Raw genomic sequence first — 27,252 nt, forward strand, 5'->3', positions numbered from 1 at the left:
TTTGGTTTGAGTGTTACAGTCAGAACCTGCAGCTTCTGTTTGTGCTCTCTGTGATGGTTATTTATTCAAAGAAAGTGTGGGGTTGCTTTTCCTACTTTTTTGCTGTTTTATATGTAGATTGCATTGCCTGTTTTCCCATTTCTAATTGTTATGTGAATGAATGCTGCCATACTTCTTTTTTATCCTAACAGTGTCTGTCTGTATGGGATACTTCTCTTTCAGCGCTTCTATCTATAGGCAGCAATTTGTTTTCAAGCTTTCTGTACCACTTAGTATGTTGGTCAGAGGAATATTGTCGTATTGGTTTTGGTGTTGATACAGACAGTTTAAAGCAGTTGATCAGTGGCAGATGGGCTTCTCTCCAACGCTCAACTTTCTTATTTGATATACCCTCTACCTTCTGGAGCAGTTAGCTGTTGCATTCCTACAGACAGTTCCATTACCGCCACTTCTCTGGTTGATATTTGCAGTTTGTCTCTCTTTGAAGGGCTGTTCTTATTCTCAACTAGAGAGGGTGTTGCAGGGTTCTTCAAATATTTTCAGGCTCATCTGCCTATTACTGATGGTTTACTTTTTGTGTCTTGTCTTATTATTGTCAAAATAAGAGTTTCAGTGCTTGGAATCATTGATTCAGTAATTGTACACAAGAAAAACAAAATAAACTGCTTCAGAGAATCAGAGCACAATTGGTATATCCCAGTAATAATCAGTGTCACAGTTGTAGTTGACCAGCTCTATTTATGAAATGTAGTGCTGGTATCTTGCATGGAGTATTTCCAGCTGTTGCTGCTGTTGAATGTTTTATGTTTTGATAGCACTTGGAGACCTTGTCAGGTCGGAGCCCCATTGTGTTAGGCCCTATAAAAACTTGTTAAATCACTGCCCCAAAGAGCTTATTCTATTCCAAGACCAGACGTAATAGGTAGATGAGATGAACAAGGTGTTTGGGGAAATGTGAGGACAGTATTACTCCTGGGGGAATTCTGCACCAAAAAATTAAATTATGCGCACGATATTTTAAAATTCTGCAAAATTCTGCAGATTTTATTTGTCAAAATAACACTCTAATCATACCAGTTACAATTATTTTGGTAATTTATTTCAAAATACCTGTCAGCAAGTACGTCTGTAACAACACACACACACATTCCCCTAGGAGTAGAGTTAAAGAAACCCCTACAACAACCTAGTTCCTGTTTCTCTGCCCCCTCCCCACCCCAATTCCAGGTGGGGGGCCAGACACTCTCACGCCTCCCCTGCGGAGCTCAACCATGGGCCCCTACCCCCGGAGGCCATCTGTTGCCCCCCAGCCCAGACACTCACAGCCTCTATCCTCCAGACCCCAGCAGAGTGCAATTCCCCCCCCCCCCCCGCTCTACCTCCCAGAACCTAGGGATCCAGAAGGAGAAACAGCCTGATTCTGGATCCCAGGTTTGTGTGGAGTTTTCTGCATGCAGCTTTCTCTTCCCTTCAGGGTGTGCAAGAACTGCAGCTGCTGGGAACCCTCCACTCTTCCTCTCCCCCTCATCCCCCCCGGTCTTCTATTTGTGAGCTGGATTCTGCCAGGTCAAGCGGCCAATAGTGGTGGCCGGCATCTCTGCAGCCCATTTCTGTGCCAGGGGTGGGGGGGGAGATTCTGCATGCACAACATTAATTTCTGCAAATTTTTTTATTGTGCAGTGGCACAGAAATCCCCCAGGAATACAGGATACCGAAAATTAGTAGGATGTTCTAGCCCAATCTAGTGTTGTGTGCAGTCTGTAATCAGTAATAGTAATTACAGCTGATAACTTGCCTAGCCATTATTACATGGCAGCTTTCTGTAAGCAGTACAGCAGATGTGTTTTGTTTGGAGGATAAGGTGTTGATTCTGTGGCTTTTTAGAGTTTTTTGCCCATGTGAAAGGGGTGCGATGGGAGAAAGCATAAATGTGATTGTGGGAGAAATTAATGAGCAGGCAATAGAGGCTGGCAATATCAAAGCAAAGGTGCAACTCAACCTCAAAAGAAGATAACAGGGTGGGTAGGTAGCACAGGGCTGAATTGTGGAGATCTTTGAAGGTTAGGACAAGAAGTTTGTGGTGGATGCCAATGGAGGGACTTAAAGTGACATAGGGAACACAGTCTTTCTGGCTCATAACTAAGTTATTAACAGCAGTTTGAATTTACATTCTCCATGCTACTAATGTTGATCAGTGAAATCCTCTGTTCACACTTCACAAATAATAGACACAAAACTTCTCTAGAATGCCCTGCTTAATGTTTCACCACTGACCTTTAAAGGAATCACTGGGGCAAATGTTAGTATGCATGTCATTTCAGTTCTTAGACTATTTTTGAGATTTTCAACAAGGGGCCTGTTCTGGTGGTACATTCTGTGATGTATAACTTGTCACTAGGAAGACTACCTAACTTAAAGTTAGACCTCTTTACTATTGTCAAACAGATATTATCACTAGTCAGTCAGATTCAAACTATTGTATCTTCTCAGAGGAGGATGATTTGTAAATCATGTTGTTCTGCATTCCAACTGCCCTTGTAGACCCTGCTGGTGCTCTCTTTAAAAAAAAAAAAAAAAAAAAAAAAAAAAAAAAAAAAAAGGCACCCACAGGACTACGTTAATGCAAATAAGGTACCTTTTCTTTTAAAAATTGCTTTTGCTTCTTGCTGCTGTGCCACTTCCTCTTAGCAAACTGCAAAAGATTGTGTAGCTGCATAATTTTTATAGGTTCAACATCTTGCATCTCAAACCATCTCAAAGCAGTCTTCAAGACGGCTACGGTCACAGTTGATGGAACGACGTCCACTTCATCTTCCTCCTCTTCTTCCATGGCGAAGGCCAATTCTTCAGCTTCTGGAATGTTGTTTGATCGTACTGCCTGAAGAATTTGGTCTTCCGTTAGACTTTCAGCAACGGGACAAAATTCTTCTGCTTCGTCGCCTCTTATCCAGAACTCGATATTTTGTGGAAGAACAGTTACCCCAAGCCCAGACAGTTGCTGGCACAGCTCCTGCATCCATTCCAGGTCTGTTCCTCCAACTTCCTCCTCTGTAAATCCCTCAGTCGAATTCCTCGTCAGACTGTGATCTGCTTTCTTCATTTTCTTCCAGGAGCGGGTGGCCAAATGACACTCTCAGTCCCACCATCCAACAGCTGTTTATCGTTTCAGCACATAATAAATTCCAGGAATTGCCACCAATGTAAAAGAGAAATTTTTTATAGTCAGCTTCTTCAGAAAATCAGTGACAGACAACTTGCTTTCTATCATTTGTTGTACCAAGTTCCGTCGATAGTGCTGCTTAAAAATGACGACACCTTGATCAAGCGTGAATAGCTGAGGTACTCTTGTCGACTGCGCTTGCGCTCCTCGTTCTGGTGGAGTACTAGAGTTGACAGGAGAACATTCAGTGGTCGATTTATCATGTCTATACTCAAAACATTTTTTTCCTGTACAGTATTTAAATTTGGGATCCATGGCCGCGTTATATCCGAATTCACGTTATATAAACACACGTTCTAGCGAGGGTCCAGTGTACTTGTATTAGCTGAATTGAAAAATACTGTTTTATCATTTTTACAGTGCAAGTATTTGTAATAAATTGAGCACTGTACACTTTGTATTTTGTGTATAATTGAAATCAATATATTTGAAAAACGTAGAATGCATCCAAAATATTTAAATAAATTGTTAAACAGTAATAGAATACAATGTGATTGATCGCAATTAATTTTTTTAATCGCTTGACAACCCTACTTTTTTGTTTTGTGAATATCAGAACAGCTTTTCAGCCTTGTGAATATTGGAAGATGGTGCCAGTTGACAATATAGCTATAGTGCTCATCAGTCTTATATTTTGAATTTCTGTTCCCTGAGTAAGGATGTTAATGAAGTCATGGACTTTTCAAGTATGCATGAGCATTTTAAGTATGATTCTTTTGAGTAGGAAACAATCTATATGTAAAATCTGAAATTACTAAAAATGATTAAAGTATTAAACATTTAGTATAGCAATTTAAGATTATAAAATAGGAAAAAAATAAAGAACTAGCAACGTGTATATAAAAATGGATTTCTAATTAAATCAGCTTAAAGTCATGATTTTCATCATAAATTAATGATCCATAATTTTTATCCACTCTGTCAGAAATGAGCTACAGCAGCTCTAGTACTAGTGAATGGTGCCAAATGTTTACCACTGGAAAAGTTCAGAAAGGGGAACTATGCAAAAATGAGGAAGCTAGTTAAATGGAAATTAAAAGGTACAGTCGCAAAAGTGAAATGTCGTAAGTTGCATGGAAACTTTTAAAAAACACCATAATAGAAGTTCAAATTAAATGTATACCCCAGATTAAAAAATGGAGGACCAAAAAAATGCTACCGTGGCTAAACAACAAAGTAAAAAGAGGTTAGAGGCAAAAAGGCATTCTTTAAAAATTGGAAGTTAAATAGTTTCCTACTAAGGAAAGTTGAAAGGAAGGTAAACTCTGGTAAATCAAGCGTAAAAGTATAATTAGGCAGTCCAAAAAAGAATTTGAAGAGCAACTAGCAAAAGACACACGAACTAACAGCAAAAATTTTAAGTACACTAGAAGCAGGAAGCCTGCCAAACAATGAATAAGGCCACTGGACAAACAGAGATGCTAAAAGAGCTCTCAAGAAATATATGGCCATTGTGGGAGAAGCTAAGTGAATATTTTGCATCAGTCTTCTCTGCAGAGGATGTATGTATGGGAGATTCCCTTGCCTGAGCCATTCTTTCTGGGTGACAGATTTGAGGAACTGTCCCAGATTGAGGTGTCAGTAGAGGTGGTTTTGGAACAAATTGATAAATTAAACAGTTACATGTCATCAGGACCTGATGGTGTTCACCCAACAGTTCTGAAGAAACTGAAATATGAAATTGAGCAATTACTAAGTGATATTTAAGTCAGCTTCTGTTCCAGATGACTGGAGGATAGCTAATGTGACACCAATTATTAAAAAGACACTCTTGAGGCAATCCTGGCAGTTGAAGGTCAGTAAGCCTAACTTCAATACCGGGCAACTTGGTTGAAACTATGGTAAAGAACAGAATTATCGGACACACAAATTAACACTATGGTTGGGGATTAGTCAGCATGGTTTTGTAAAGGGAAATCATGCCTCATCAATCCATTACATTGTCTCCATGTGGACAAGGGTGATCCCGTGAATATAGTGTACTTGGACTTTCAGAAAGCCTTTGATTAGACCGCTCACTAAAGGCTCTTAAGCAAAGTAGGTAGTGATAGGGTAAGAAGGAAGGGTCTTTTCATGGATAAGAAACAAAGGGTAGGAATAAATGTTCAGTTTTCTTGGTGGAGAGAGGTAAATGGCAGGGTTCCTCACGAATCTCTACTGGGACCAGTACAGTTCAACATACTCATAAATCAGCTGGTAAAACGGGTAAACAGTGAGGTGGGAAAATTTGCAAACGATACAAAATTACTCAAAATAGTTAAGTCCAAAGCTGACTGTGAAGAGTTACAAAGGATTACTCCTGAGGGAATTCTGTGCCAAAAAAATGAAATTTCTGTGCATATTTTAAAATTTTGCAAAGTTTAATTGTCTTAAATGTGGAGGTTCCAAATGGGCAGAGGGGAACATAGGCCACTGACTGCATGAAGGTGGGAGATAACCCTGCAGGTCCCTTCCCCACCTCAGGCAGCAGCCAACTCTCATACAGCGCAACGGCTGGGCCTGCCCCTGAAGCATGCCAGGGCCCTCTGCGCCAGGCATACCAGGTGTAGGCAAGCAGGCTTAGCCGAGCTGGATCAAAGTGTAGAGGGTTTAAGTGTGTGGGGATCCAGGTGTGGGTTAAGAGAGTTCTATGTGGGGCAATCTGGGTGCATGTGGCTCAGTGGGAGATCTGGATGCACAGAGGCTTATTGGAGGGTTCCAGGTTCGGGGCAATAGGCCTCTGCAGGGGGGTCCAGGTGAGGGTGGCTGAGGCTCAGGGGGTCTGGGTGCAGGGGAGTGGGGCTCAGTGGGGTGGGGTTCTGGGTACAGTTGGAGTTCAGTGGGGGGGGTGTCTTGGGGGGCTCATCAGGGTGGTCCAGATGCAGGAAAGGTGGGCCTCATCGGGATGGGGGTTTGATGGGCTTGCTTAATGGGGGAGCTGCAGCTACTGCTGAGGGGATGCCGCATGCCGGGCTCCTGCCCCACCAAGGGCACTCACTGTTGTACAGAAAACAGGATGGCTTCCAGCACACAGAAGGATAGCTGAACTGGCACTCGGACATAGGAGGTGGTGTCCAGCCACAAAGTCTGCGGCACTGTCTTTCAGCTAGGCAGCTCTGCCCTCGCAGAGACGGAGGGGGCAGTGGCAGGTGACCCTGTGTGCTCCCCCCAACACCTTGCCTCTGGGGGGACAGTACCCATCAAACTACACGCATGCACTCCCCCCCCCCCCCATCACCCTATAGCTTCCCTGTCACTTTCTGCAGGGAAGCAAAATAAATCTGCAGAGGGACATGTTTTCTGCACATGTGCAAATGGTGCAGAATTCCACCAGCAGTAAAAGGGATTGCACAAAACTGGGTAACTGGACAACAAAATGGCAGATGAAATTCAGTCTTGGAAAGTGCAAAGTAATGCATATAGGAAAACCTGATCCCAACTATCTATACAAAATGATGGGATCAAAACTTGCTATTACCACTCAAGGAAGAGATCATGGAGTTGTAGATAGTTCTCTGAAAACATATGCTCAATGAGCAGTCCCAGTCAAAAAAAGCTAACAGTGTTAGGAACCATTAGCAAAAGGATAGAGAATAGGACAGACAGACTGTCATAATACCAGTACATAAATCCAAGGTGTACCCATACCTTGAATACTGCATGTAGTTCTGGTCGCCCCATCTCAAAAAAGATGTATTAGAATTAGAAAAGATACATAGAAAGGTAACAGAAAATGATTAAAAGTATGGAACACCTTCCGCATGAGGAGAGATTAAAAAAACTGGGATTGTTCAGCTTGGAAAAGAGATGACTAAGGAGGGGATATAATAGAGGTCTATTAAATCATGTATGTTGGAGAGAAAGCGAATAAGGATGTGAAGGAATAAATAACACAAGAACCAGGAGTCACCCAATGATATTAATAGGCAGCAGGTTTAAAAAAAACAAAAGGAAGTACTTCACACCGTGTACACCGTTGAACTTGTTGTCGGGATGTTGTGAAGGAAAAAAGTATAACTGGGTTCAAAAAAGAATTAGACAAGTTCGTGGAGGATAGGTCCATCAGTGGCTATTAGCCAAGATGGTCAAGGATGCATCCCAATGCTCTGGGTGTGTCTACCCTCTGGCTACCAGAAGCTGGGAGTAGACAATTGGATGGATTGCTCGATGGATTTCTGTTTGTTCTGTCCAAAGCACCTGGCTTTGGCCCCTGTTGCAAGACAAGATATTGGGCTAGATGAACCATTCATCTGACCCGTGATGGCCATTCTTGCGTTCAGAGCAGATATGATGATGCAACAGCAATAATACGCATTAACTAAAGTAATATTTAATTCTGAAAGTGTAATTTTGAGTACTTATTTTCCTTTATCTATTTGATATTTAAAATGGGTTGTTTAGCTTTTAAGTATAGCTTATACATATATAAAGTTTTTATAATCTCTACTATTTTTAGAACAGTGTCTGAGATGTTAGTCAAGTTACTGGCTCACTAACATCCATTTTTGACTGAAGAACCTAATAAGATTGTATGAATTATTGTAGTCCTATTGACATGTTTATCCAATTGAGTTCAAATAAACCAAAATATCTTTACAGGTTTCCTGGAGTTCAGTATCTTTGTATCTGTTTGCATTGAATAGTGTTGAACTGTGGTTTGTTTTAAGAGCAAACAACTAAAACAACACTTAAAAATCTAAACATTATTTGAATTTGGTCCTGGCAGTTGAATTTATTGTTTTTCCCCTTTAACTATCATTGTTACCTATTTTTTGTAAAGCTCTCAGAACAGTAGGTGGTTTATGTACATAACCATACACACTCCTTGCTTTGTCTGTTACAAGTAACTTCAGATGGCTTCTTTGTGTGGTATTTGTGAGGTTTTAGTCAAACTTTACATTTTTGTAAAGGTACATGTACTATAGCTGGGTTCTTATTTTGCACATGATGTGCCTCTCCTGCAAATTATTTTAATGTACTGTTTACTTTGAACACTGACATTTTATGCATAGTGTTTATATGAGCAAAACCTGTAGTCAGGACTTGCTGTTTAAATGGGGAAGGGATAATAAATGATTAGCTATACTGTGCACCTGTCATTATGTGGTTGTATAATAATCCTATGACCATTCTTTCCTCCTCTATCTATGCTCTGCTTTTAAAGTCCATTTGTTGCATATGAAAATACTTTGCAAACTCTTCTGGGCAATGACATTGTGAAAAGTACCTCTCATGCTATATAGATCACATAATTTTAGGAACTGTAACATAGTTTTCGTTGGTGGCAATGGTAAAGGGCAGTGGATGACAAAATTCATTTCCCTGTTCTCCATGTGTCGTATTACAACCACGGTTCTGAGATGAGCTAGATGGGTCTTCCTTATTCTGAAGCTCGTTAACATTGCTTATAATCAATTGAGTAACTAAAGTCAGTTCTTGCTACTCAGGGCTTGAGGCATACTGCTTTCAAAATATTTCCAGACTCTATGGGTTCTAGAGACCAAGGAAATCAAACCTGGTTCTTCCTGCACTGTAGTGTAGAATTCTTCCATGCGGCTAAAAGAGCACATTGAGTTCTTAAGTGACTTGTAAAGATGAACTCTTTCCCCTCAACCCCATGAAGACAGAAATGCACTCTACTTAATGTAGTTTCAGTGATCCTGTTAAAGGAGTTCAGTACTCCAGAATATGCAGTTCTTTTTCTCTTAATTCACTAGTTTTATTAGAGTTGGATTAAAAGATTTAGAAGCATCAGTTGATTAAATTTTGCTATGCAAAATAAAAATTTCTTTACAAAAATTTAGCTGTTTTCCCCAGTCAGATTTGATTTACTGTCTAACTTCAATTTAAGAAGAAACTAAACTAAGATTTACTTGATGGACTGCTCTTTTCCTAAACAAAAAAAATGTTATAGAAGTCTAGAAAATAATTCATGGTATAGCAATAATAAATGGGAGTGCTCTTCTTCACTTTTTATCAAAATATAAGAATTAGGGGGGTATTAATGTAAAATGAAAGCAAGATTGGTTAAAGAAAGTACTTTTTAACCTGCATATTCTGTGCAATTCATTGATACAAAATATAATTTGATTTCAAGAGTTTAGTAGGATTCCAAAAGGAGTAGATATCTATATGGATAATAAGCATTAACACTTGAATTAAATGAAAAATATAAAGGATGCAAGTCCTGATGATGCTTCAGGACATAAACCAAACTCTAAACAGAGAAGAAACGTTCTCTGTTGGCACATCATTCTATAGTTACTTATTATGAGGATTCTGACAGCTTTTTCTGACACATCTGGTACTGCTCACTGTCAGAGACAGGATACCACACTATATAAAGTCTTGTTTGTAACCCATTTGGCAGATTCTATCTTTGTTTTTTAACTGCTTGTATTCTGGTCTGTAGTGAAGGTCTTGATTTGTAACCCAAAATTGGACACGTCATCCCATCTTTTTGTCAAGTCCATGGAGTTCTATATTTTCTAAAAAGTAAATGTCCAGCAGTCAAGGGCAGACCTACAATAAACTGGATTAAGTGCATGATGGAATTAAAATTTAGCAAGAAAATGAAGTTTCATAGCAATAAAGGTAAAATATCTTGCTTCGTGAAAAGTATGCCCAGTGTGCCTTGGTCGTATCACTGGCAACTTTCACTATGATTCCTTCCAGTAAGAAGTTGGAAGCCATTATAATAATGGAATTCATGGTAAGATATTTTTCTGTTATACCTAAAAAATGTCATAAGGTCTTTCAGTTTCCCGGACATACACTTTTGTGTTTTAGTATCTGTTGTGTGAGACAATAAAAGAGAAGCTAATACTTCATATTTAATGTGAGTAGTGTACTAGTGAGGATCTGTAATAATGCACTTTATTGGGAAGGAAAAACTAACCTAATATTTGTCTTCTGTTCAGAGACTGCATCTGTGGACAAGTCTGTCTCCCATTCTTGCACAACTCCTTCCACATCTGCTTCTGGACTGAATCCATCTTCTGCACCTGCTACTTCTACAGTCCCTGTCTCACCAGTCCCACAATCACCAATTCCTCCATTACTTCAGGACCCAAATCTCCTTCGACAGCTGCTGCCTGCTCTTCAAGCCACCTTGCAGCTTAATAATTCTAGTGTAGATATATCCAAAATAAATGAAGGTAAGACTTCTACAAAAATTTAATGTAATCTTTATAACTTTTATTTATGCAAATCCAATGTATAACAGAATATAAAACCATAATAGCTGGAGTCCTACTTAAAATAAGGGGAATAAAATTGTGCAACATAGACAAATGAATACCTGGGTAAACTTAGCTGTGCTGTTAAGGTTTCTAATTTAACTTTTTAAACTTGCCATATAAGTTACTATATGAAATATAATATATATAAATACTTAATTAGCAAGATGATGTATGTTCACAAGTAGTCTCATTGGAATTGGGGGCTTTGCTGGGTTTTGTTCTTTTATCTGGGACGTGTATCTGGCTGTCAGTACGGAAAGGGTAGGCTGCGTGACCTTGCTAAATTAAAGACTACTTCTAATAGTGTACCTATGGGCACGCCTCTTTAGGTGCACACATGCTCAATGTTCCTTTGATTGGAGATTTGTGGTAGCAGTGCTCGTTTGGCTTATCTGTTTGCTCCAGACATCTTTGTGCCTCATGCTGAGCATATATTGAGCTACGCCGGATAACCCCCCTCAGTTCCTTCTCAGCGGCATAAGATGGAGCCTTTAGTGTGCTTGCTTGCAGTTTTTCTTGGCATTCACCTTTACTGTAGCTTAGTGTAATTAGTTAGGTTTAGTCCAATTAGTTAGTTGTCACTATTTGTTGCATAGCTCCCTTTTCCACTGTTAAGAGTTTTTCCATTGAACACCCTGTTTCTCTCAGCCGCCCCATCCCACGCACATACCTTTTTTTTTTTTTAAATGGAGAGGCCTTCCTTAAGGATTGTCATTGTTTGTTATGCCATGTTTCCGGCCTTCAAGTGCTACCTTTCCTGGTGGAAGTTCATCCTGATTAGCAACAGTCATTCTTGGTGCCTCTAGTGTTTAGGGGACACACCCCATGCCATCCAGGTGTAAGGTCTGTACTACTTTTATGAGCAAATCCAGAAAGAGAAATTAAATTTCCCCAAAATTAGGCTCTGAGCTAGCTCTGAGACAAGCTTTGGACTCTGGCTCAGAGGATCCCCCTGTATACTAGTTTTCAACTACATTTAGTGCACCTCTGTACCTTGATCACCGAGATCTTTGTGGGTTAAGGCCAAATATATGATGGCTGCTTCAAGAAAAAGTTGTCTCCCACCAGAAAGCTGCCTATGAAGAAATCTGTCATCCCAGGACAGTGCAGGTCCCAAAGTAGGTACATTACAGATAGTGTGGCCTGCGTGTTCTGTGTCAGTTGTGAAGGGCCAAAACAGTGAAGTTATGGAACTGGTGTATAGCCAGTCACATCCTCATTTCAGCCTCTTACACCCAGGTGTACAAAGCACCACATCTGATGATCTCAGCAGTCATTTCTCCCAAGATTGAGTGGGAGCTGGACACCTGGGTTTTCAAACTGATTTTTTCTGACCTGGGGGTTCTCATAAGTGGACTTCTTTGCCACTGCCATTAACAAGAAGTGCATAAAATTCTGATCCAGATGAGGACTTGGGTCCTCAGTCCATGTGGCTGCCTTTCTCATTTGTTGGATGATGGCTTTCTCTGTGCATATCCTCCAGCACAGCTGATCTTGGGTGTGTTGAACAAAATCAAATATGACAAAGCTTTTTTATTAATAGTTTCAATTTAGCAGAGAAGTCTGGTAGCCTTACTTGATTTGTCTAGCTTCTAGTATGGTGTTGTCTTCTGTTCATACCTACTGTCTCAGAATTCCGGACGGACTCTCAATCCCAACCTGGGAATTCTTTGTCTCAGAGCTTGGTTACTCAGTGATTCTCGGGGATAGAGATTACTTGTTCTGCAGAAGTACAACAGGTACTGTTAAACAGCAGGAAGATATCTTCATGAAACACTTTCAGAAGTGGAAGAGATTTCATCACTGGTATACCCAGTGACTATTTTCACTGGTTCACCCGTTCCTCTCCATTGTCCTTGACTACTGGTGGGAATTGAAAAAGTCTGGTCTCTCCAGGAGTTCCATCCAGATTCATGTGGTGGCTATAACAGCCTTTCATTCCTCTGTTGAGGGATTCTTAGGTGTTTTCTCATTTCATGACGGCAAGATCCATCAAGGGGTTGATTTAACCTTTTTCAACAGATTAGAGAGCCAATCCCTGCATGATATTTAAACTTGGTCCTTGATTGTATCATTAAACCTCCCTCTGAGTCATGGGCTACATGTTCCCTTCACCTGTGTCCACTAAAACCGCTTTCTTGGTAGTCATCACTTATGCCTGAAGAATTGGGGAAATGGAGGATTTAATGACACATTCTCTTTACAGTATTCAGGGAGAAAGTTTCATTACCTTTGAATATGCTGGTATCTTCTGAACTGATACTGGTGTCCCAGTAGCTGGAATTTGTAGAGGGGCAACCAGGTCTTCCCTGCATACTTTCTTCAAACTGTATGCCTTGATTCACGGTGCCAAATCAGATGATGCAGTTGATAATGCAGTTCTGTCTTCAGTGTTGGACTCGACTGTGAAGCTCCTTCCTCCTTCCGGGGTACTGCTCAGGCGTCACCAGAAGTGGAGCACCTGTAGGGACGCTACTCGAAGGAAAGATTACTAACCTTGTGCAGTAACTGGAGTTCTTGAGGGTGTCCCTATGACACTCATCGTCCTTCCCTTCTGCTTCAGAGTTTCATCTCATGGGACTTTGTAGTAGAGGAGGAACTGAGGGCAGTTTGCCCATACAGCTCTATATATCCTGGGTATGGGGCACAAGGATGTCTGAATTGCGTGCATGGGCGAAATGGATGCTGCTACCAAAAATCTCTGGTCAAAGGCACATGATGAGGTGCATGCGTACCTAAAGTGGAGCACCTATAAGGAGACGCATCTTGTAGAACTCCAGTTACTGCACAAGGTGAGTAACCTCTTCCTCTTGCCCTTTTCTGGTACTGATGCTAGCCCATTCAACTGATTCTCCATCAATCTTCTGCAGTTCACCTTCACATTCTAATATGTTGTTACATCACTGTTCATGTGTGCTGAAGTTTCCAATGGTTCTTTAAAGCTAATTGAACTACTAGGTTTTTTATTAATGGAACAGAATCTTCCCTGGCTTTGCAGAACAAAGACAGGAAGTGAGCTGTAGAGCATTTGCAGGTTTCCAGAGACCAATGGCATTTTTTTGCATTTTGACAAATGATGGAGATAGATTCTTCTCAGAGTTTAAAAACAGGAAAAATAACTTGAAAAACTTTAAACAGGCCCTCATCAGTATTGTCTCTAGAGTAAGGCACAATAAATGGCCTTTGGATTCTATTGTTTAACTTTTTAAGTTAAACATTAATCATTCATAGGCAGTTAACATTTTGTGTAAAGAATCCATATCTGTCAGTGAAAATCAGTCCACTTATTCAAATGCCTAAATGTGGATTTCAGAGTTTAACTTTAAGCACCCATATTAGACAGTGTTTTTTGTGCTTTGCTTTACAATTTTGAACATATTTTATGTTTGAAAAGAAATGTAGAAAACACCGCTAAAACTTGTTTGTTTTTTAGTTCTTACAGCAGCTGTGACACAAGCCTCTCTGCAGTCTATTCTCCATAAGATTCTCACTGCTGGACCATCTGCTTTCAATATTACTTCCCTGATTTCTCAAGCTGCACAACTGTCTGCACAAGGTATATACAGTCTCACTTTCCCTTATGTAAAATTGTCAGATTACATTATATATGGGTCAGTATAACTAAAACTCTCTGTCACTGAATGTCAACACTGGTAATTAAATTTTTATCTGAAGTTGTTACCCTCCCTTTGAGGGTAGGATGTCTGATACACTGGAAGTTGAGGGCTTTCCTAACCATAAGATGTGAGACAGAGCCTATGCTCAAAGAATAGTTGGCTGATGGACTAGATTAGATGAACTCTAATAGGTCTCTTCTGTCTTAACTTTTCTGATTCTCTAACTTGATAAATAATGTGTGGGTAAATGCCAAACTGCTTTTGGGGAACTCAGCATTCAGGCACTGCATGTTTCTGATAAAAGGTTTAGATTAATCTGTTGCATGGAGGAAGAACAGAATATTAAGCATTGGATTCTTGAGGCTGGTTACGTAAAAATACCTTTTTCTCATGATACTTCTGTGTTTGTGATCAGTAAAGGCTCTTAACCTGGGGTCCATCAGTGTAACCTTTAACCTCATTTTAAGTGAGATTATGAAACATCTTTGACTCTGGAATGTACTTCCTTACTCCTACCTCTATGGTCTGCCAGAGTTCTGACGTTAACCTACCAGGCACATTATAAACTCTCTTTTTGGAGGCATCTTGGGAAGGTGCTAGTTTATATACAGTAGAGCTGGAGATTGAGAGGATCTTGATAGAAAGAGTCTTGCAGTTGATTAGGGGAAGGTGTGTTTTTATAGTGTGTGTGGTGGGATTTTTTTTTTAAGTAACCATAGAATTGAAAAACCTACTGGCACAGCGTTGGTTTGGGTTGTTTTGTTTTTAAATGAGATGCCGAGAGCCTTAGGTAGCCGCTACATATATATTTCATTCTTCTAGATGAAGTATATTGGAAAATTGTTGAGTTTAATTGGATTGAGCACTTTATATTAAGAATTTTGAATGAAACTCAAATTTCCCCCTCCACATTTAAAGGCCCAGACTTTCAAAAGTCTTTAGCGCACTGACTTGAAACCAGATTATCAAGAGCTCTGCTTCTGTGTAGATACTTAAAATAAACTGATGAGATTTTTCAAAAATGCTCAGCACCCAGTAGCTCTTGTTCTCAGGAGCTGAGCATTTTTGTAACTTCTCTTCTGATCACTACATTGGATCTGTTTTTTTCTTTGCATTTTACGAGTGTTATTTTATTATGCTTTTTATTTTTAGTTTCCTTTCTCGTTATGCAGCTTTTATGCTTAGGTTGGAAAAGGTGCTATAAAATACTGTCATGATTTCTTTTTATAGCTCAGCCATCAAATCAGTCTCCAATGTCTTTAACTTCGGATGCCTCATCGCCAAGGTCATATGTTTCTCCAAGAATAAGCACGCCTCAAACCAACACAGTTCCCCTGAAACCTTTGATGAATACACCCCCGGTATCATCACAGCCAAAGGTAAGATGCTTAATGATTTATGTGCAAGTGGTGAACATAGGACTGAATGGTGGTAATCTATAATTTGAAGAAGGGATAAAGAAACCATTTATGAAAGTTTTGTGTATTACTGTTGCGTAATCATGTATAGAAGTGTAAGCATATCGATATAAGCCACAGAAGTACTTTGTCAATATAAAATGATGAGCGTGAAGAGCTATTCTTGTTCCCAAAACCTTTCATGGTAGAACTGTACTTCCATTAAGAGACTCTGCAAAACTGGCATTATGGAGTTCTCTGTTGTCTCGATTTCCATATGAAATTTGTTGTTCTTACAAAAGGAAAGACTGTTCTTCAGTGCTGTGGTTTTTAACAGAACGAATATTTGAATGTTTCAGGCATTATCCAGGATTTTTCTGCTCTTTTGCACCTCCCTCTTTTCCTCTTTCAATTTTTTACTATACTCAGAGCTGTCAAGCTGTCTGGAGTAGCTCATTAGCATGAGTGCCAACTGTTACAAACCAGGACACAAACCCCAACCTGGTTGTGAGTTCTATACTTGGATTTCTCCAACCATGTGTCAAATGTGAACTTGTCAAGCACAGTAACAGCCTTCATATGGCATTACAGACAGTCCCCTTAGGCACTCTGATCTGTCTTGCCACCCAGGCAAGTCTGCCTTTGTGATAGACTTTTCCTTTACACAATATTACAATATTTAGTCCCAGTCCCAAAGGACCAGTCACTTATCCGAGGTCAGTTGTATCCTAGGTTTCTCACCAAAGAGACGGCTTGTAGCCAGTCCTATAATAAACTAAGATTTATTAATTAAGAAAAAGAAATGTTATTTACAAGGTTAAAGCAGGTAAATATACCCGCATAAATGAGTTAGTCTTGGGTACCAAAAGGTAATAGAAATGGCTGCGTATACAAGTGTTTTATGTTCTCTAAAGGTAACCCAAGCTAAGCAGCTTAGGGATCCGTTGCTTATACTTTGGAATTTGGAGAGGGCAATATTTCTAACAGGATAGTGATACAGTTCCTTCTGGTCAGGGATTTTTATTCCCTTCCCCCAGAGTTCAAACTGATGGGACAAGTGTTTTCGCCCATCTCCTTTTCATGGATGCATGTGTTTGGGGTGGAGGGGGGAATCAATAAAGTCTTTGTCCTTTGATGTTTCACAATGGCTCATTTCGTTTCAGTGGGCCTTCTTCAAACAACCCTCCCACCACCCTCAGTGGTGCCTGTTGCAGTAGCACTTACTCATAGGAACACACACACACACACACACACACACACACACACAAAGAGGAATTGGCATTATCGTAGTGAACGAGGCAGTGTCTAAAGTGATTTCTGGAGCTGTGATAGACAAAACCAGCCATTAATTTTCTTAAATAGGGAGAGAAACTTCCTCATGGGAGCACACTTGCTCCTTGAGCTAGCATCTTGATGGGCTTTCTGGGCTATGATCAATAAAACAAGCTTGTATGAAGGAGAGAAAAGGTTACACATGATGAAAGAGACTCTTCCTGATGCAGACAAAGAGCCTCAGACTTTGTGAAAAAGATACTCCCAGACGACCACAAGGTTAGGGATCTCATCACTCCTTTTTTTTTCTGGGCTGAGAATTGCTTGAGTGGATCAATGACCAAGAAAACCACACTTTGGATAATCAGCTCCCTCCAACAGTCACAGATTGGTCCTTTCAGTCTTTCTCAGAAGCGTTTTCCTGAGCCCAGTGTATCTGTGGAGATTCATCACAGTAGGTTACAGGTATTGTTCGCTCAGTTCTATAGCACTTTTCCAGACAAGGCCTAAGATCAATTGAGACAAGTCTGTACTCACCCATTCTGAATACATAGAGTTTATGGGGCAGAACGGGACTCCAGGTCAGCAAAAGCATACCTTCCCCAAGAAAGATTTTCCATGATGAATCACTTCTTTTCGCACCTTTCGTCTTGTCAGAGTGAGACTCCGAAAGTCTGCATCATTATACAGTATCATATGGCAGCTTGTGTGACTCAGTAGCTTCAACTTGGGCATGTCTTTCTGATATTCCAACCTGATGCATCTATCATTTAGTCCATCTCTTCCACTTCTGAACCTCCCAGAAATTAATTTTACAAAACCAAGGCCAGGTGCTGCACTTGGATCCAGCATCTCTGCATCTAACAGCATGGAGGCTAGGTGGCAAACTTCTGTGGATAGACATTGTTATGCAGCTGTGCAAGAGGTTTCAATCTAAAGCAGAGTGGCCTCTACTAGAAAGACCTGTCAAGCTAATAGGAAGCATTTCTCGTTGTGGTCCATTCAGTGCTTAGGCTCTTCTATTCTAACTATTTTGGACTATTTGTTGACTTTGAAACACTCAGGACTCTCGGTTACACTTACTGCTAGTCATCTGGCCGCTATATTAGCGTATCATCCATCTGAGTAATTTGATTTTTTTCTCAACCCCTGGTATCAAAAGGTATGATGAACCCTCCCTTAGAAGCCATATTGTTCTATTCATTATATTACCTCTATATTAAAACAGCATTTTGGGTAGCCATCATATAGGCTCACAGGGTGATCAAAATTCAGGCTTTCGTCAAGCCTTCCATTAACTGTACGTCATAAAGATATTTACTCTCAGGCCTCATCCAAAAACTTTACCAAACGTGGCTTTAGATTTTCATAAAAAAGCAATTTATATATTTTACCAGTATTTTTTCCTAAACATCATAGCTTTCTTGCATAAGCTAAATTCCACACACTAGATGTTCTTAGAGGTTTTGTCTCCTTAATCTTACCAGAACAGAACCATTTTGTAAATTGTCCGGACCTATTGTGGCTTTTGGTGACAAGTCTAAAAGGCAAGCCTTTTCCTCTGACTTGGCATGTGTTAGAGACTACGTTAAGATTTCTTATACATTAAATAAATTACCTCTTCACTCTCAAGTTAGGAATCTCTGTACTAGGGTTCAGTAAATGTGTTATTTCAGGAGGGAGTCCCTATTTCCAAGGTTTATAGGGCACCTTGGAGTTCTGTTTATACATTTTACCAATCGCTACTCCTTTGTGGAAGATTCTAGATCACAAGTCCAGTTTGGCAGGATTGTCCTGCAGTCATTATTTAGGTTAGAACTCTTATCGTTCATTTCCTTGAGAGGTTATTGCTCGTCAGTCACCCATAGTGGGATTCACCTGGACAAATGCTTGAAGAGAGCTTGCTTATCTTCAGTAACTGGAGTTCAAGATACTGTTTTCCATTTGGATTCCCTGATCCACCTGCCTTGCCCCTTGATACAGAGTCCTCACCTGGATATTTTGTATTAGTGAAGAAACTGAGTGACGATTGGGGCTGCTTCACCCTCTGTATGCTCATTGTACAGGGCGCGAAGGTGAACAATGGCACATGTGCAACACCAGCAGACGTTGCTGGCTAAAAGATTTCAGGCTTTTGCGACTGGAGTGCTCACATGCTTACAGTGGGATCAGTGCAGACAAAAACATCTAAAAAAACCTCCAGTTACTATAAAGTAAGTATCCTCTTTCTTCGAGATGAACCTCTGCCTATTCACAGTCGCTACCTTCTTGTCTCCTTTCTTTAGTGTCTTAGTTTAGGAATTTCCATGTTAGTGGAAATAACTGAAAGGAACCCTGTGGAAAGGAGAGGGAGGGAGAGGCATGTGTCTCTAACAGACACTGTTCTCCAGAAGATTCCAGTGGCTTGCAATCGGGCACCTTGATTTCATAAGCGTGATTATTCAGAGGCTCATCTCAAAGAACTCTAGTTACTGGTTTGGGGATGGTCATTAGAACAATTACAATCCGGGGGCCAAACTGATGTGCATTTTTTATTTTGAAAATTTGAATTTTTCCATTTCTAATAGAGATGTCATACTTGTTGTTACCTAGTTTGTGTAAGAATTCTCAAAAAGCTGTTGTCCCTATTTGAAAATATAGAAATATGATATTAGAGGCAAAGGCTTGACATGCATTAAAAAAATTGAATTGTGGCATTCACAGTAAATAATGCCTCTTCAATGTGAAGTATAGTGTAGTACGACAGAGTTCATATTAGAAGCAATATTGGTGCTTTGGAGGAAATGGATAGTTGATCTTTGAGTGTAACTCTTTTAGTTATTAAAAATTGGAAGTTTGAGTGATGTCAAATTTATCTAAAGAAATTGGTGCCTATAGTGCCTTATAGACCTTTCTATGAAATTTAAAGTACTGGACTGGCAAGCTGCCAAGCTAGAGAGATCATTGATCTGATTGTACCTGGTAATTCCCATGTTTGTTTCTTTAGTTCATATGTTTGAGATTTTATGATGCAAAGGAAATCTGACCCAAGTTTTGAACATTGCAGGTAACTACTCCAGGTGTAAAGCAAGGACCAGCTTCACAGTCAGCACCTCAGCAGCCGGTAATAGCTGACAAGCAGACAGGCCATGAGCCTGCCTCTCCTCGAAGTCTTCAGCGCTCAAGGCAAGTTGAAATATTTTTGTGTTGCTTGGTTGCTGTTACTCTGGATAAAACATACATTGTATTCAGTGCCACTAGTGAGCTTGGTTTTTGGTATGCTTAAGACTAATGTAAACATATTAATTAGCTCTGCTATTGCGGAAAGATCACAACTACATAACTTGTTTGATTTTTACCCCTTTCTGTTTGGCTCCACAGATGTCCATTTTATGAGTTACGTGCCCTGCCAGGTGAACCACAGAACCATTCACAGCAGCAAAATTGAGGAGTGTACATTTATGATTCTGGTTCATCATTCTGGAATTGAGGGTACAAAGGATCCCACCCTGTAAACATGCTTCATTTCCTCTTCATCTGTCAGTGCAGTTACAGAACCAAATGTTGTTCTCTGCACATGACTGGTTATTAGCTTTAGAAGTTGGTGGTTTCTTGTTTTGGTATTCATTTTTTAGTGAGTTGACAGCTTCTGTTCACTGACTTTGTTGCTTTAATGGTATGCATTAAGAACAAAACAAGCTTCACAAAATGCTCTTCTTTGCCCATAATGTTTTTCAGAACATCCAGACGCTGTCTGACATGTTTGCTTGGTGTGTATATACACATTCAGTCTGTGATGGTAAGGCATATGGGGTGTTTGCCTCTTGCATCAAACTTTCCTTTTGGAGGAAGACTTGGAGTCGGAGGATCTATGAGAGATCTCCATGTAAGGAATTCTCTGCTTTTGAGCATGTCTGATGGAAAGTTTGACTTCTGAAACCATGAACTTGTCTTGGGAGCCTTCTGGAGTAGAGTCTTAAGATCCAGTGACTTCAGATCCAGCTCCAGGAAGGAGAGCAGCTGAATTCTTTAAGGCTAGGATCTGCCAGCTTCTGAAAAGGCACAGTCACTCTCCTAGGTCAACAAAAAACTATCTATTTATTTATTTATTTATTTATTTATTTATTTATTTATTTTAGAAGTTGAATTAGGTGTCTGATCTGAAAGTCGATTCTGATTGTATTTTTGTGTAGGTGACATCCTTAAATCCTTGGAATGCCGAATGAGAATAGGGATCTTCTTGGATCTGAAACGGTCAGATCCTTAGTCTGCACTGGTGGGAGCTTTGGGACTGCTTTCTCACCAAATGCCCTCTTTGAAGTCTTTGTGTTATGAATGGACTTGTATCCTTATTCTGTTCCACTCTCCTATCACTTTCAAATCTCTGGCTTCTTTATCTCCCAGAGCTGTCACCAGAGAGAAACGTCTCTGGAGACTATATCCATCAAGATCAATTTTGTGAGAAAGAGAAGCGAGTCAGGAGTTCCTGGTCCTTCAGCACCAGCTGATTTACTGAAGCTTTTCAGTCTGTTCCTTTTGCTGGTTACTGGCTTTCAGCTCCACTCAGGATGTCTTTTATCTCAAAACAATAGAAGTATATCGTATGGGTAATGTACGTGTTATGGCAGCAGTTCCCAAATTATTTATGGGTATGACCTCATTTTAATGTAGTATTTCCTCCTCAGACAACATGGAGGACACCATTTTGAAGAGCAAAATAACATCCTCCACCCACTACACATCGCTGTGACCCCATCTGCTGATTGTGTGACCCACTTGGGGTGTCAGCCTGACGTTTGCGAACAGCTGCCTTAGGAGTTTAGTCTCTGTGGACTCCAGCTCTTTTTCAGCTTCTAGTTCTTTTGGAAGCGCTTCAGCTAAAAATATAGGAGCGCAAGTAGTCCTGTGGTCTGGAGAAGTCTCTGTAATGAAGTGCATTTTATTCCATCCAGTGGAGGATTCACAGTAACTGGACTAGTTTGTAAGTATCTTTATCCAGCACTATCATCAGACGACGTCTCACGGCTGTGCAGCGTTTCAGTGTGGCAATGTATTTGAACAGATATGAGGATTTGTCACTCAGTCATACAAGAAAAGTCAGTGGAAATGGTGCTTTCAGAATTGGGACTCTTACGTTTACATCATGCAGGGGTGAAGACAGCAACCTGAATTTTAAGAGGGTCAGGCCAACAGGAGCAGCCCCTTAAATTCAGTGACCTAAGTTGATCCTTGCCAATTGGGGGTCATCTAGACATGGACTTGTTTATCACAGATCTGTATCAGACTTCTCTCTAAAGCAGACAGGGTCCTCAGCTGTGTGATGTTTCTTTTACACTGTAGAGGAAAGGACTCTTGTATGCCTTTCCCCATCACTTTCTCTGTTACCAAAGGTTCTGCTGCAGGTCAGAGCTCAAGTGATTTTGATCTTTGCCCTGGGCTTTGGCTTTTCTTTGGAATTTACTGTCGGAGAGAGAGGAACTGACTGGATGGCTATGGGTGTATAGACTGTCCCAGAGAGCAGCATCCAATGATTCTGTGTACACCCCTGAATAGATTTACTACTTTGAATGGTTCTGTGGCTCATGTTCCAGGGCACATGACTCCAAAGTGTGGATCTTCATAGGCAGTATATTCTGGGAACTATAGTAATTGGGAACTTTTCTTTCTTTCCCCACTGAATTTCTAATGGAACTTGAAATTTAATATGACTATATTGTATGCATGTATGTTTGCTCAGTTTATATTTACAAAGCTTCTTATACCAAAAAATACCATTTTTTTTGGTATTTTCAATTATGCAAATACAGCTGTGAGTATTAATAAATTGCTGTGTGCCCTTGCAAAACAATGAGTTAACTATCATTGTTGCCAATAAATTAAAACAAAATGTAAGCCAGAGAACTTTCTCAAATCCAACCATTCTAAAAGTGCAGTAATGTGATTTTGACATAAAGATATTGAGCATCCTTTTGTTTCTGTAATGCCTTAGGGGAATCCATGATGCCTGACAGGTAAAGTGAAAACCTAAGTAGTTACTGGAATCTAGGAACTTTATAATCTAAACTGAGAACAATTGATTGATCAGTTATAACCACATGTTAATTTTTCAGGGTTTAGAATGATTCATAATTATATTTTCCTGTAACAGTCTGTATCTAAACCAGTTTATTTCTTTTAGAATTAAAACTTTTAAATTCTCTTAAAATACTTTAAATATCATGTGATACATTTAGGCTATTCTTTGACTAATTTTGATTTTTAAAACTTTTAAAAAAATTGTTTTAGAAGTGTTTATGCTATTTGTTTTTTATGGATCATGATGCTATGAGAAATAATTCACATTGATGTAGTAGAACAGGAACGGGGCTGTTCTTAAAAGAAAAATATGGGAATAATCCTGTTTAAACTATAATAATGACTTGCACTTATTACGAAAAACTGAGGCAAAAACCCAGGCTTTTGTCTATTCTTGATTTCTGTTTACTACGCAGAAAGCATTTTCCAGAACATTTTCCAGCACTTCACTTATACTGTATCTAAATATTTCTTTTTATGGCAGGAATACAGAAGAAAAAAGATTAGTCCAAAAATGAGCTTCCTCAAGTGTGTTTGATTAATTTAAAAAAGAAAATCAATATTTAAACCCACTGCCCTCATAATACCTTACTAAATAATTTCAAGACTAAAATATGGTAAAGAATAGTAGCTCAAATGTTGGTAACATTTTAAATTTAAACTCGGTATTTATATATTCAGGGAAATAGTAATGAATTCCGTGAAAAAACAAGTGAACATAAAACATACTTTCTGAATGTCAAGTATGCTTTCCATTTATACAAGCATATTTGGCCTAATGCAAGTCTCTCTGTAAACTGAACTGGAGTACTTGTGGCATCTTAGAGAATAACAAATTTATTAGAGCATGAGCTTTCGTGGGCTACAGGTCACTTCATCGGATGCATAGAATGGAACATATAGAAGAATAGATAGACACACACACGCATACAGATAAGTTGGAAGTTGCCATATAAACTGTGAGAGGCTAATTAGTTAAGATGAGCTATTAACAGTAAACTGTGATTCTAAAGAATAAAGAACAGGCTTTGAGAATAATTGATTCTTCTAATTATGGAGACATTGATTTTGGTTTCCTAGTTAAGGTTGCATTAGGATTTTCCCTTTAATGGATCTTTGCAATTTGGGTGGGGGGGTGCACAAGTTTGGTTTACCATGGTGGACAAAACCCTTATTTTTTATAAATATAATAATTAAGAAAGCCAATGGCTATATAAAAAGTAGAGATCCTGTTTTGTTTTTATATGTTTTTATTCAAGGAGCTGATCCAAGGTAAGGGGCTCTGAAGCCTCAAGTTCAGGGTCCTGTTGGGGATTTCCCCAAGTGAACAGGAGTCTCACTAGCCAAGATGGAAGTTAAGAGGGAAAAGGAATAGAGGAGTATTAGCTACTACTAGGACACTGAAAGCTAATATCGCAGTCCTTCCAAGATAATAGATGCAGCCTCTTTTCTACAGTACCATAAGTATTCATGGTGCCCTACATAAAAGAAGAGAATGTATTGTCCATAAGTGCTTAACTGGGTTCTATGGTTTGTGGAACTAGGTATGCACCCCCCAGTGCTCTTTTTTTTTTTTTTTTTTTTGGTTGGAGTTTCTGGCCTCAAGGAGTGATTTAGCTTCACTCAGAGTCTCTTGATAGGTCACCAGGCAGCCATGTGGTGATTCTTGGTCTCAGAGCAATAAGCAAAGGTGACTGAGTACTCAGTGGTGTACATGTTCATCAGGACTCAAACACATTTTGTTGAATGATCATGACTACTTACATTACATCTTGGATTGTTTTGAAGCTCTTTATAAACTTTCATATATAGGTAAAAAGTGTGCATATACACACTCCATTCACCTCTGAAATGCAGCCACATCTAGGGTGGTACACAGATGTCTAAAACAGCTAACAGTGAAATAGTTTAGGACAAGAAGAAAATATGTTCAGTAGAAATGTAAGAAAAATGTAATTATCAGAACATAACAAGGACACAAAGACCATACTGTTGTGAACAGTGCCATAGGACTTAAGTGGTTAGAGTATCAGTTTTGATTATCTTATAATGCTGCTTGTGGCTGGATGCTGTAAAGTTTGTAGAGGTTTAACTCATTCGCTACAGATGTATAAATATTTTGAAAGCCTGTGCTTTTTAATTTTTGTTTCCTTCTTCCAGTAGTCAGAGAAGTCCATCACCAGCTCCAAATCATACCTCCAGCACTAGTGCATCAAATTCAGCAACTACACCACAGAATGCATCTGTTCGGCCTACGTGTTCATTAACACCTACGCTAGCAGCACACTTCAATGAAAATCTAATAAAACATGTTCAAGGCTGGCCTGCAGATCATGCAGAAAAGCAGGTGGGTACACATTCAGATTATGTTGAAAATACAGATTTTCCTTTGAAGGTACTAAGTCTGTCTTAACACCGTAACATTTTATTACTTGGAATGTCTGTGTTGGCCAGAAATATCTGTGAATGCAAAATTACTATCATGCAATGATTTAGCTGTTCAAATAAAAACATCCTATGGAACAGGTGCAGTTGTGGTTGTTATGAAAGCTAGTGATTTTTTTAAGCCCGGGGTAACATCAAAACTCATATTTATTTGGTAGAACTATTAAGTTTGTATCTGAGCTTTGAAAAATTTTCAGAACTGTTCATGCACATGGCTGCATTGATAATGCAGTTGTAATAGGGAAAAACCAGGCTATAGGACAGGGGTCGGCAACCTTTCAGAAGTGGTGTGCCGAGTCTTCATTTATTCACTCTAATTTAAGGTTTCACATGCCAGTAATACATTTTAACATTTTCAGAAGGTGTCTCTCTCTATAAGTCTATAATATATAACTAGACTATTGTTGTATGTAAAGTAAATAAAGTTTTTAAAACATTTAAGAAGCTTCATTTAAAATTAAATTAAAATGCAGAGCCCCCCCCCGACTGGTGACCAGGGCCCAGGCAGTGTGAGTGCCACTGAAAAGCCGCTCATATACTGCATTTGGCACATGTGCCATAGGTTGCCTACCCTTGCTATAGGAGAAACTTTCATAATCTTGCACATTTAGATCATTGGGATGCCATATGTGGATACGCAATTTTCAAACATAAAAATCTACATCTGAATTTCTGCTCTCCTCATGTTTTTCCCTTTCTACCACTTTAGTGCTCTCATAACAGTTCACATATAGCTGTGAGACAATAGAGTCCTTGTGCTGTTTCGGACTACTATCAATCTATTTGCATTACTTCTATATATGTCTATATCTATATATATCTATATATATTGTGAGGGGGCAAGGCCAGATGGCTATAGAAAAGTAGTGGGAGATGGATATATTAGCTCCAGGCTAAACAAATCCCTAGTACCAAGTTAAGTGAAATGGAAGCTGCTCCAGGTCAATTAAGACACCTGGGGCTAATTAAGAACTTTCCAGAAGGCAGGGAGAAGGCTATGTTGATTGGGACACCTGAAGCCAATCAGGGGCTAGCTGAAACTAGTTAAAAGCCTCCCAATCAGGAGGTGGGTGTGCATGTCAGGAGCTGTGGGAGGAAGTTGCGCTGTTGGAGAGATTGAGTAGTACACACCATATCAGGCACAAGGAAGGAGGCCCTGAGGTAAGGGTGAAGCGGAGCTTGAGGGAAGTGAGGGCTGCTGTGGGGGAAGTAGCCCAAAGAATTGCACATGTCATGTTTCTAAAAGGTCAGCTACCATAGCTGATACTGTTAGGGTCCTTAGGCTGGAGCCTGGAGTAGAGGGTGGGCCCGGGCTCCCCCCCACCTTTGCCCCCTGATTAATCACTGAGACTGGGAGACAACAGAGACTGTGCAAGGAAGGATAACTTCTCTTCACCTCCCTCGCTGGCTTATGGTGAAAATGGCTCAGTAGACTGTGACCCTTGTCTCTAGAGAAAGAAGGAGGAGGGTCACAGTGAGCCTCTGAGGCTAGCATAATCCGCCAGGAAACGTGGGACCCACGGAGGCAAGGACAGAGCTTTGTCACTATAGATATATATATCTATATCTGTCTGTCTATCTATATAAAAAATATGCCTATCCACGTTGTTAAATTGGAGTTATGGTTGAGCGTATCAGTATCTTAAGGGTTAAAAAATATTATCCCAAAACTAAGCATTGTGAATCCAGCAAAAATTCTGAATTAGTTACCCTTAAAAGAAATCAAACCTACTAAGAAATGGAAATGCACAGTTAGGGTTAAAGTTATTTGGGTGTCCTGCCCTGTAGTGACACCATGAGGAGAAGATAAGGGGGTAAAAAAGTTTTTAAAAATCAGTTTAATCTAATCTGGGGCTACAAACACTAATATGCCTTAATCGTAAATTATTTTATGTTGTCACCACAGGACAGAGTTATGGCTGCTGGGGTGCCTCAAGCTGTGTGCATTTCCATACTGTTTAAAAACAAACAGACTTTTCCTTCCCTGGTGTTTACGTCCTTGTAATATTTACTGGGCATTGTCTCCA

General features: G+C 39.7%; 1 protein-coding gene and 1 long non-coding RNA gene across 5 annotated transcripts in view; both read left to right on the forward strand.

Annotated features, from left to right (window-relative positions):
- Window positions 1-27,252, forward strand: part of WAC (WW domain containing adaptor with coiled-coil) — a 122,999-nt gene that overhangs the window by 84,196 nt on the left and 11,551 nt on the right. For 2 of the 4 annotated variants that reach the window (XM_038392845.2, XM_038392843.2), the window contains exons 8-12: window positions 10,120-10,356; window positions 13,874-13,996; window positions 15,288-15,436; window positions 19,773-19,891; window positions 24,941-25,127. In XM_038392845.2, the coding sequence (XP_038248773.1) occupies window positions 10,120-10,356; window positions 13,874-13,996; window positions 15,288-15,436; window positions 19,773-19,891; window positions 24,941-25,127 (815 nt within the window). The remainder of the gene's footprint in view (window positions 1-10,119; window positions 10,357-13,873; window positions 13,997-15,287; window positions 15,437-19,772; window positions 19,892-24,940; window positions 25,128-27,252) is intronic. The other 2 variants (XM_038392846.2, XM_038392844.2) reach the window with 1 other exon arrangement.
- LOC122459029 lies at window positions 19,993-24,263 on the forward strand. The gene is made up of 2 exons (XR_006279448.1): window positions 19,993-21,317; window positions 21,391-24,263. It is a non-coding gene; the product is annotated as an uncharacterized LOC122459029 (long non-coding RNA).

This window comes from Dermochelys coriacea, chromosome 2, assembly GCF_009764565.3.
Source record: "Dermochelys coriacea isolate rDerCor1 chromosome 2, rDerCor1.pri.v4, whole genome shotgun sequence".
Lineage (NCBI taxonomy): Eukaryota > Metazoa > Chordata > Testudines > Dermochelyidae > Dermochelys > Dermochelys coriacea.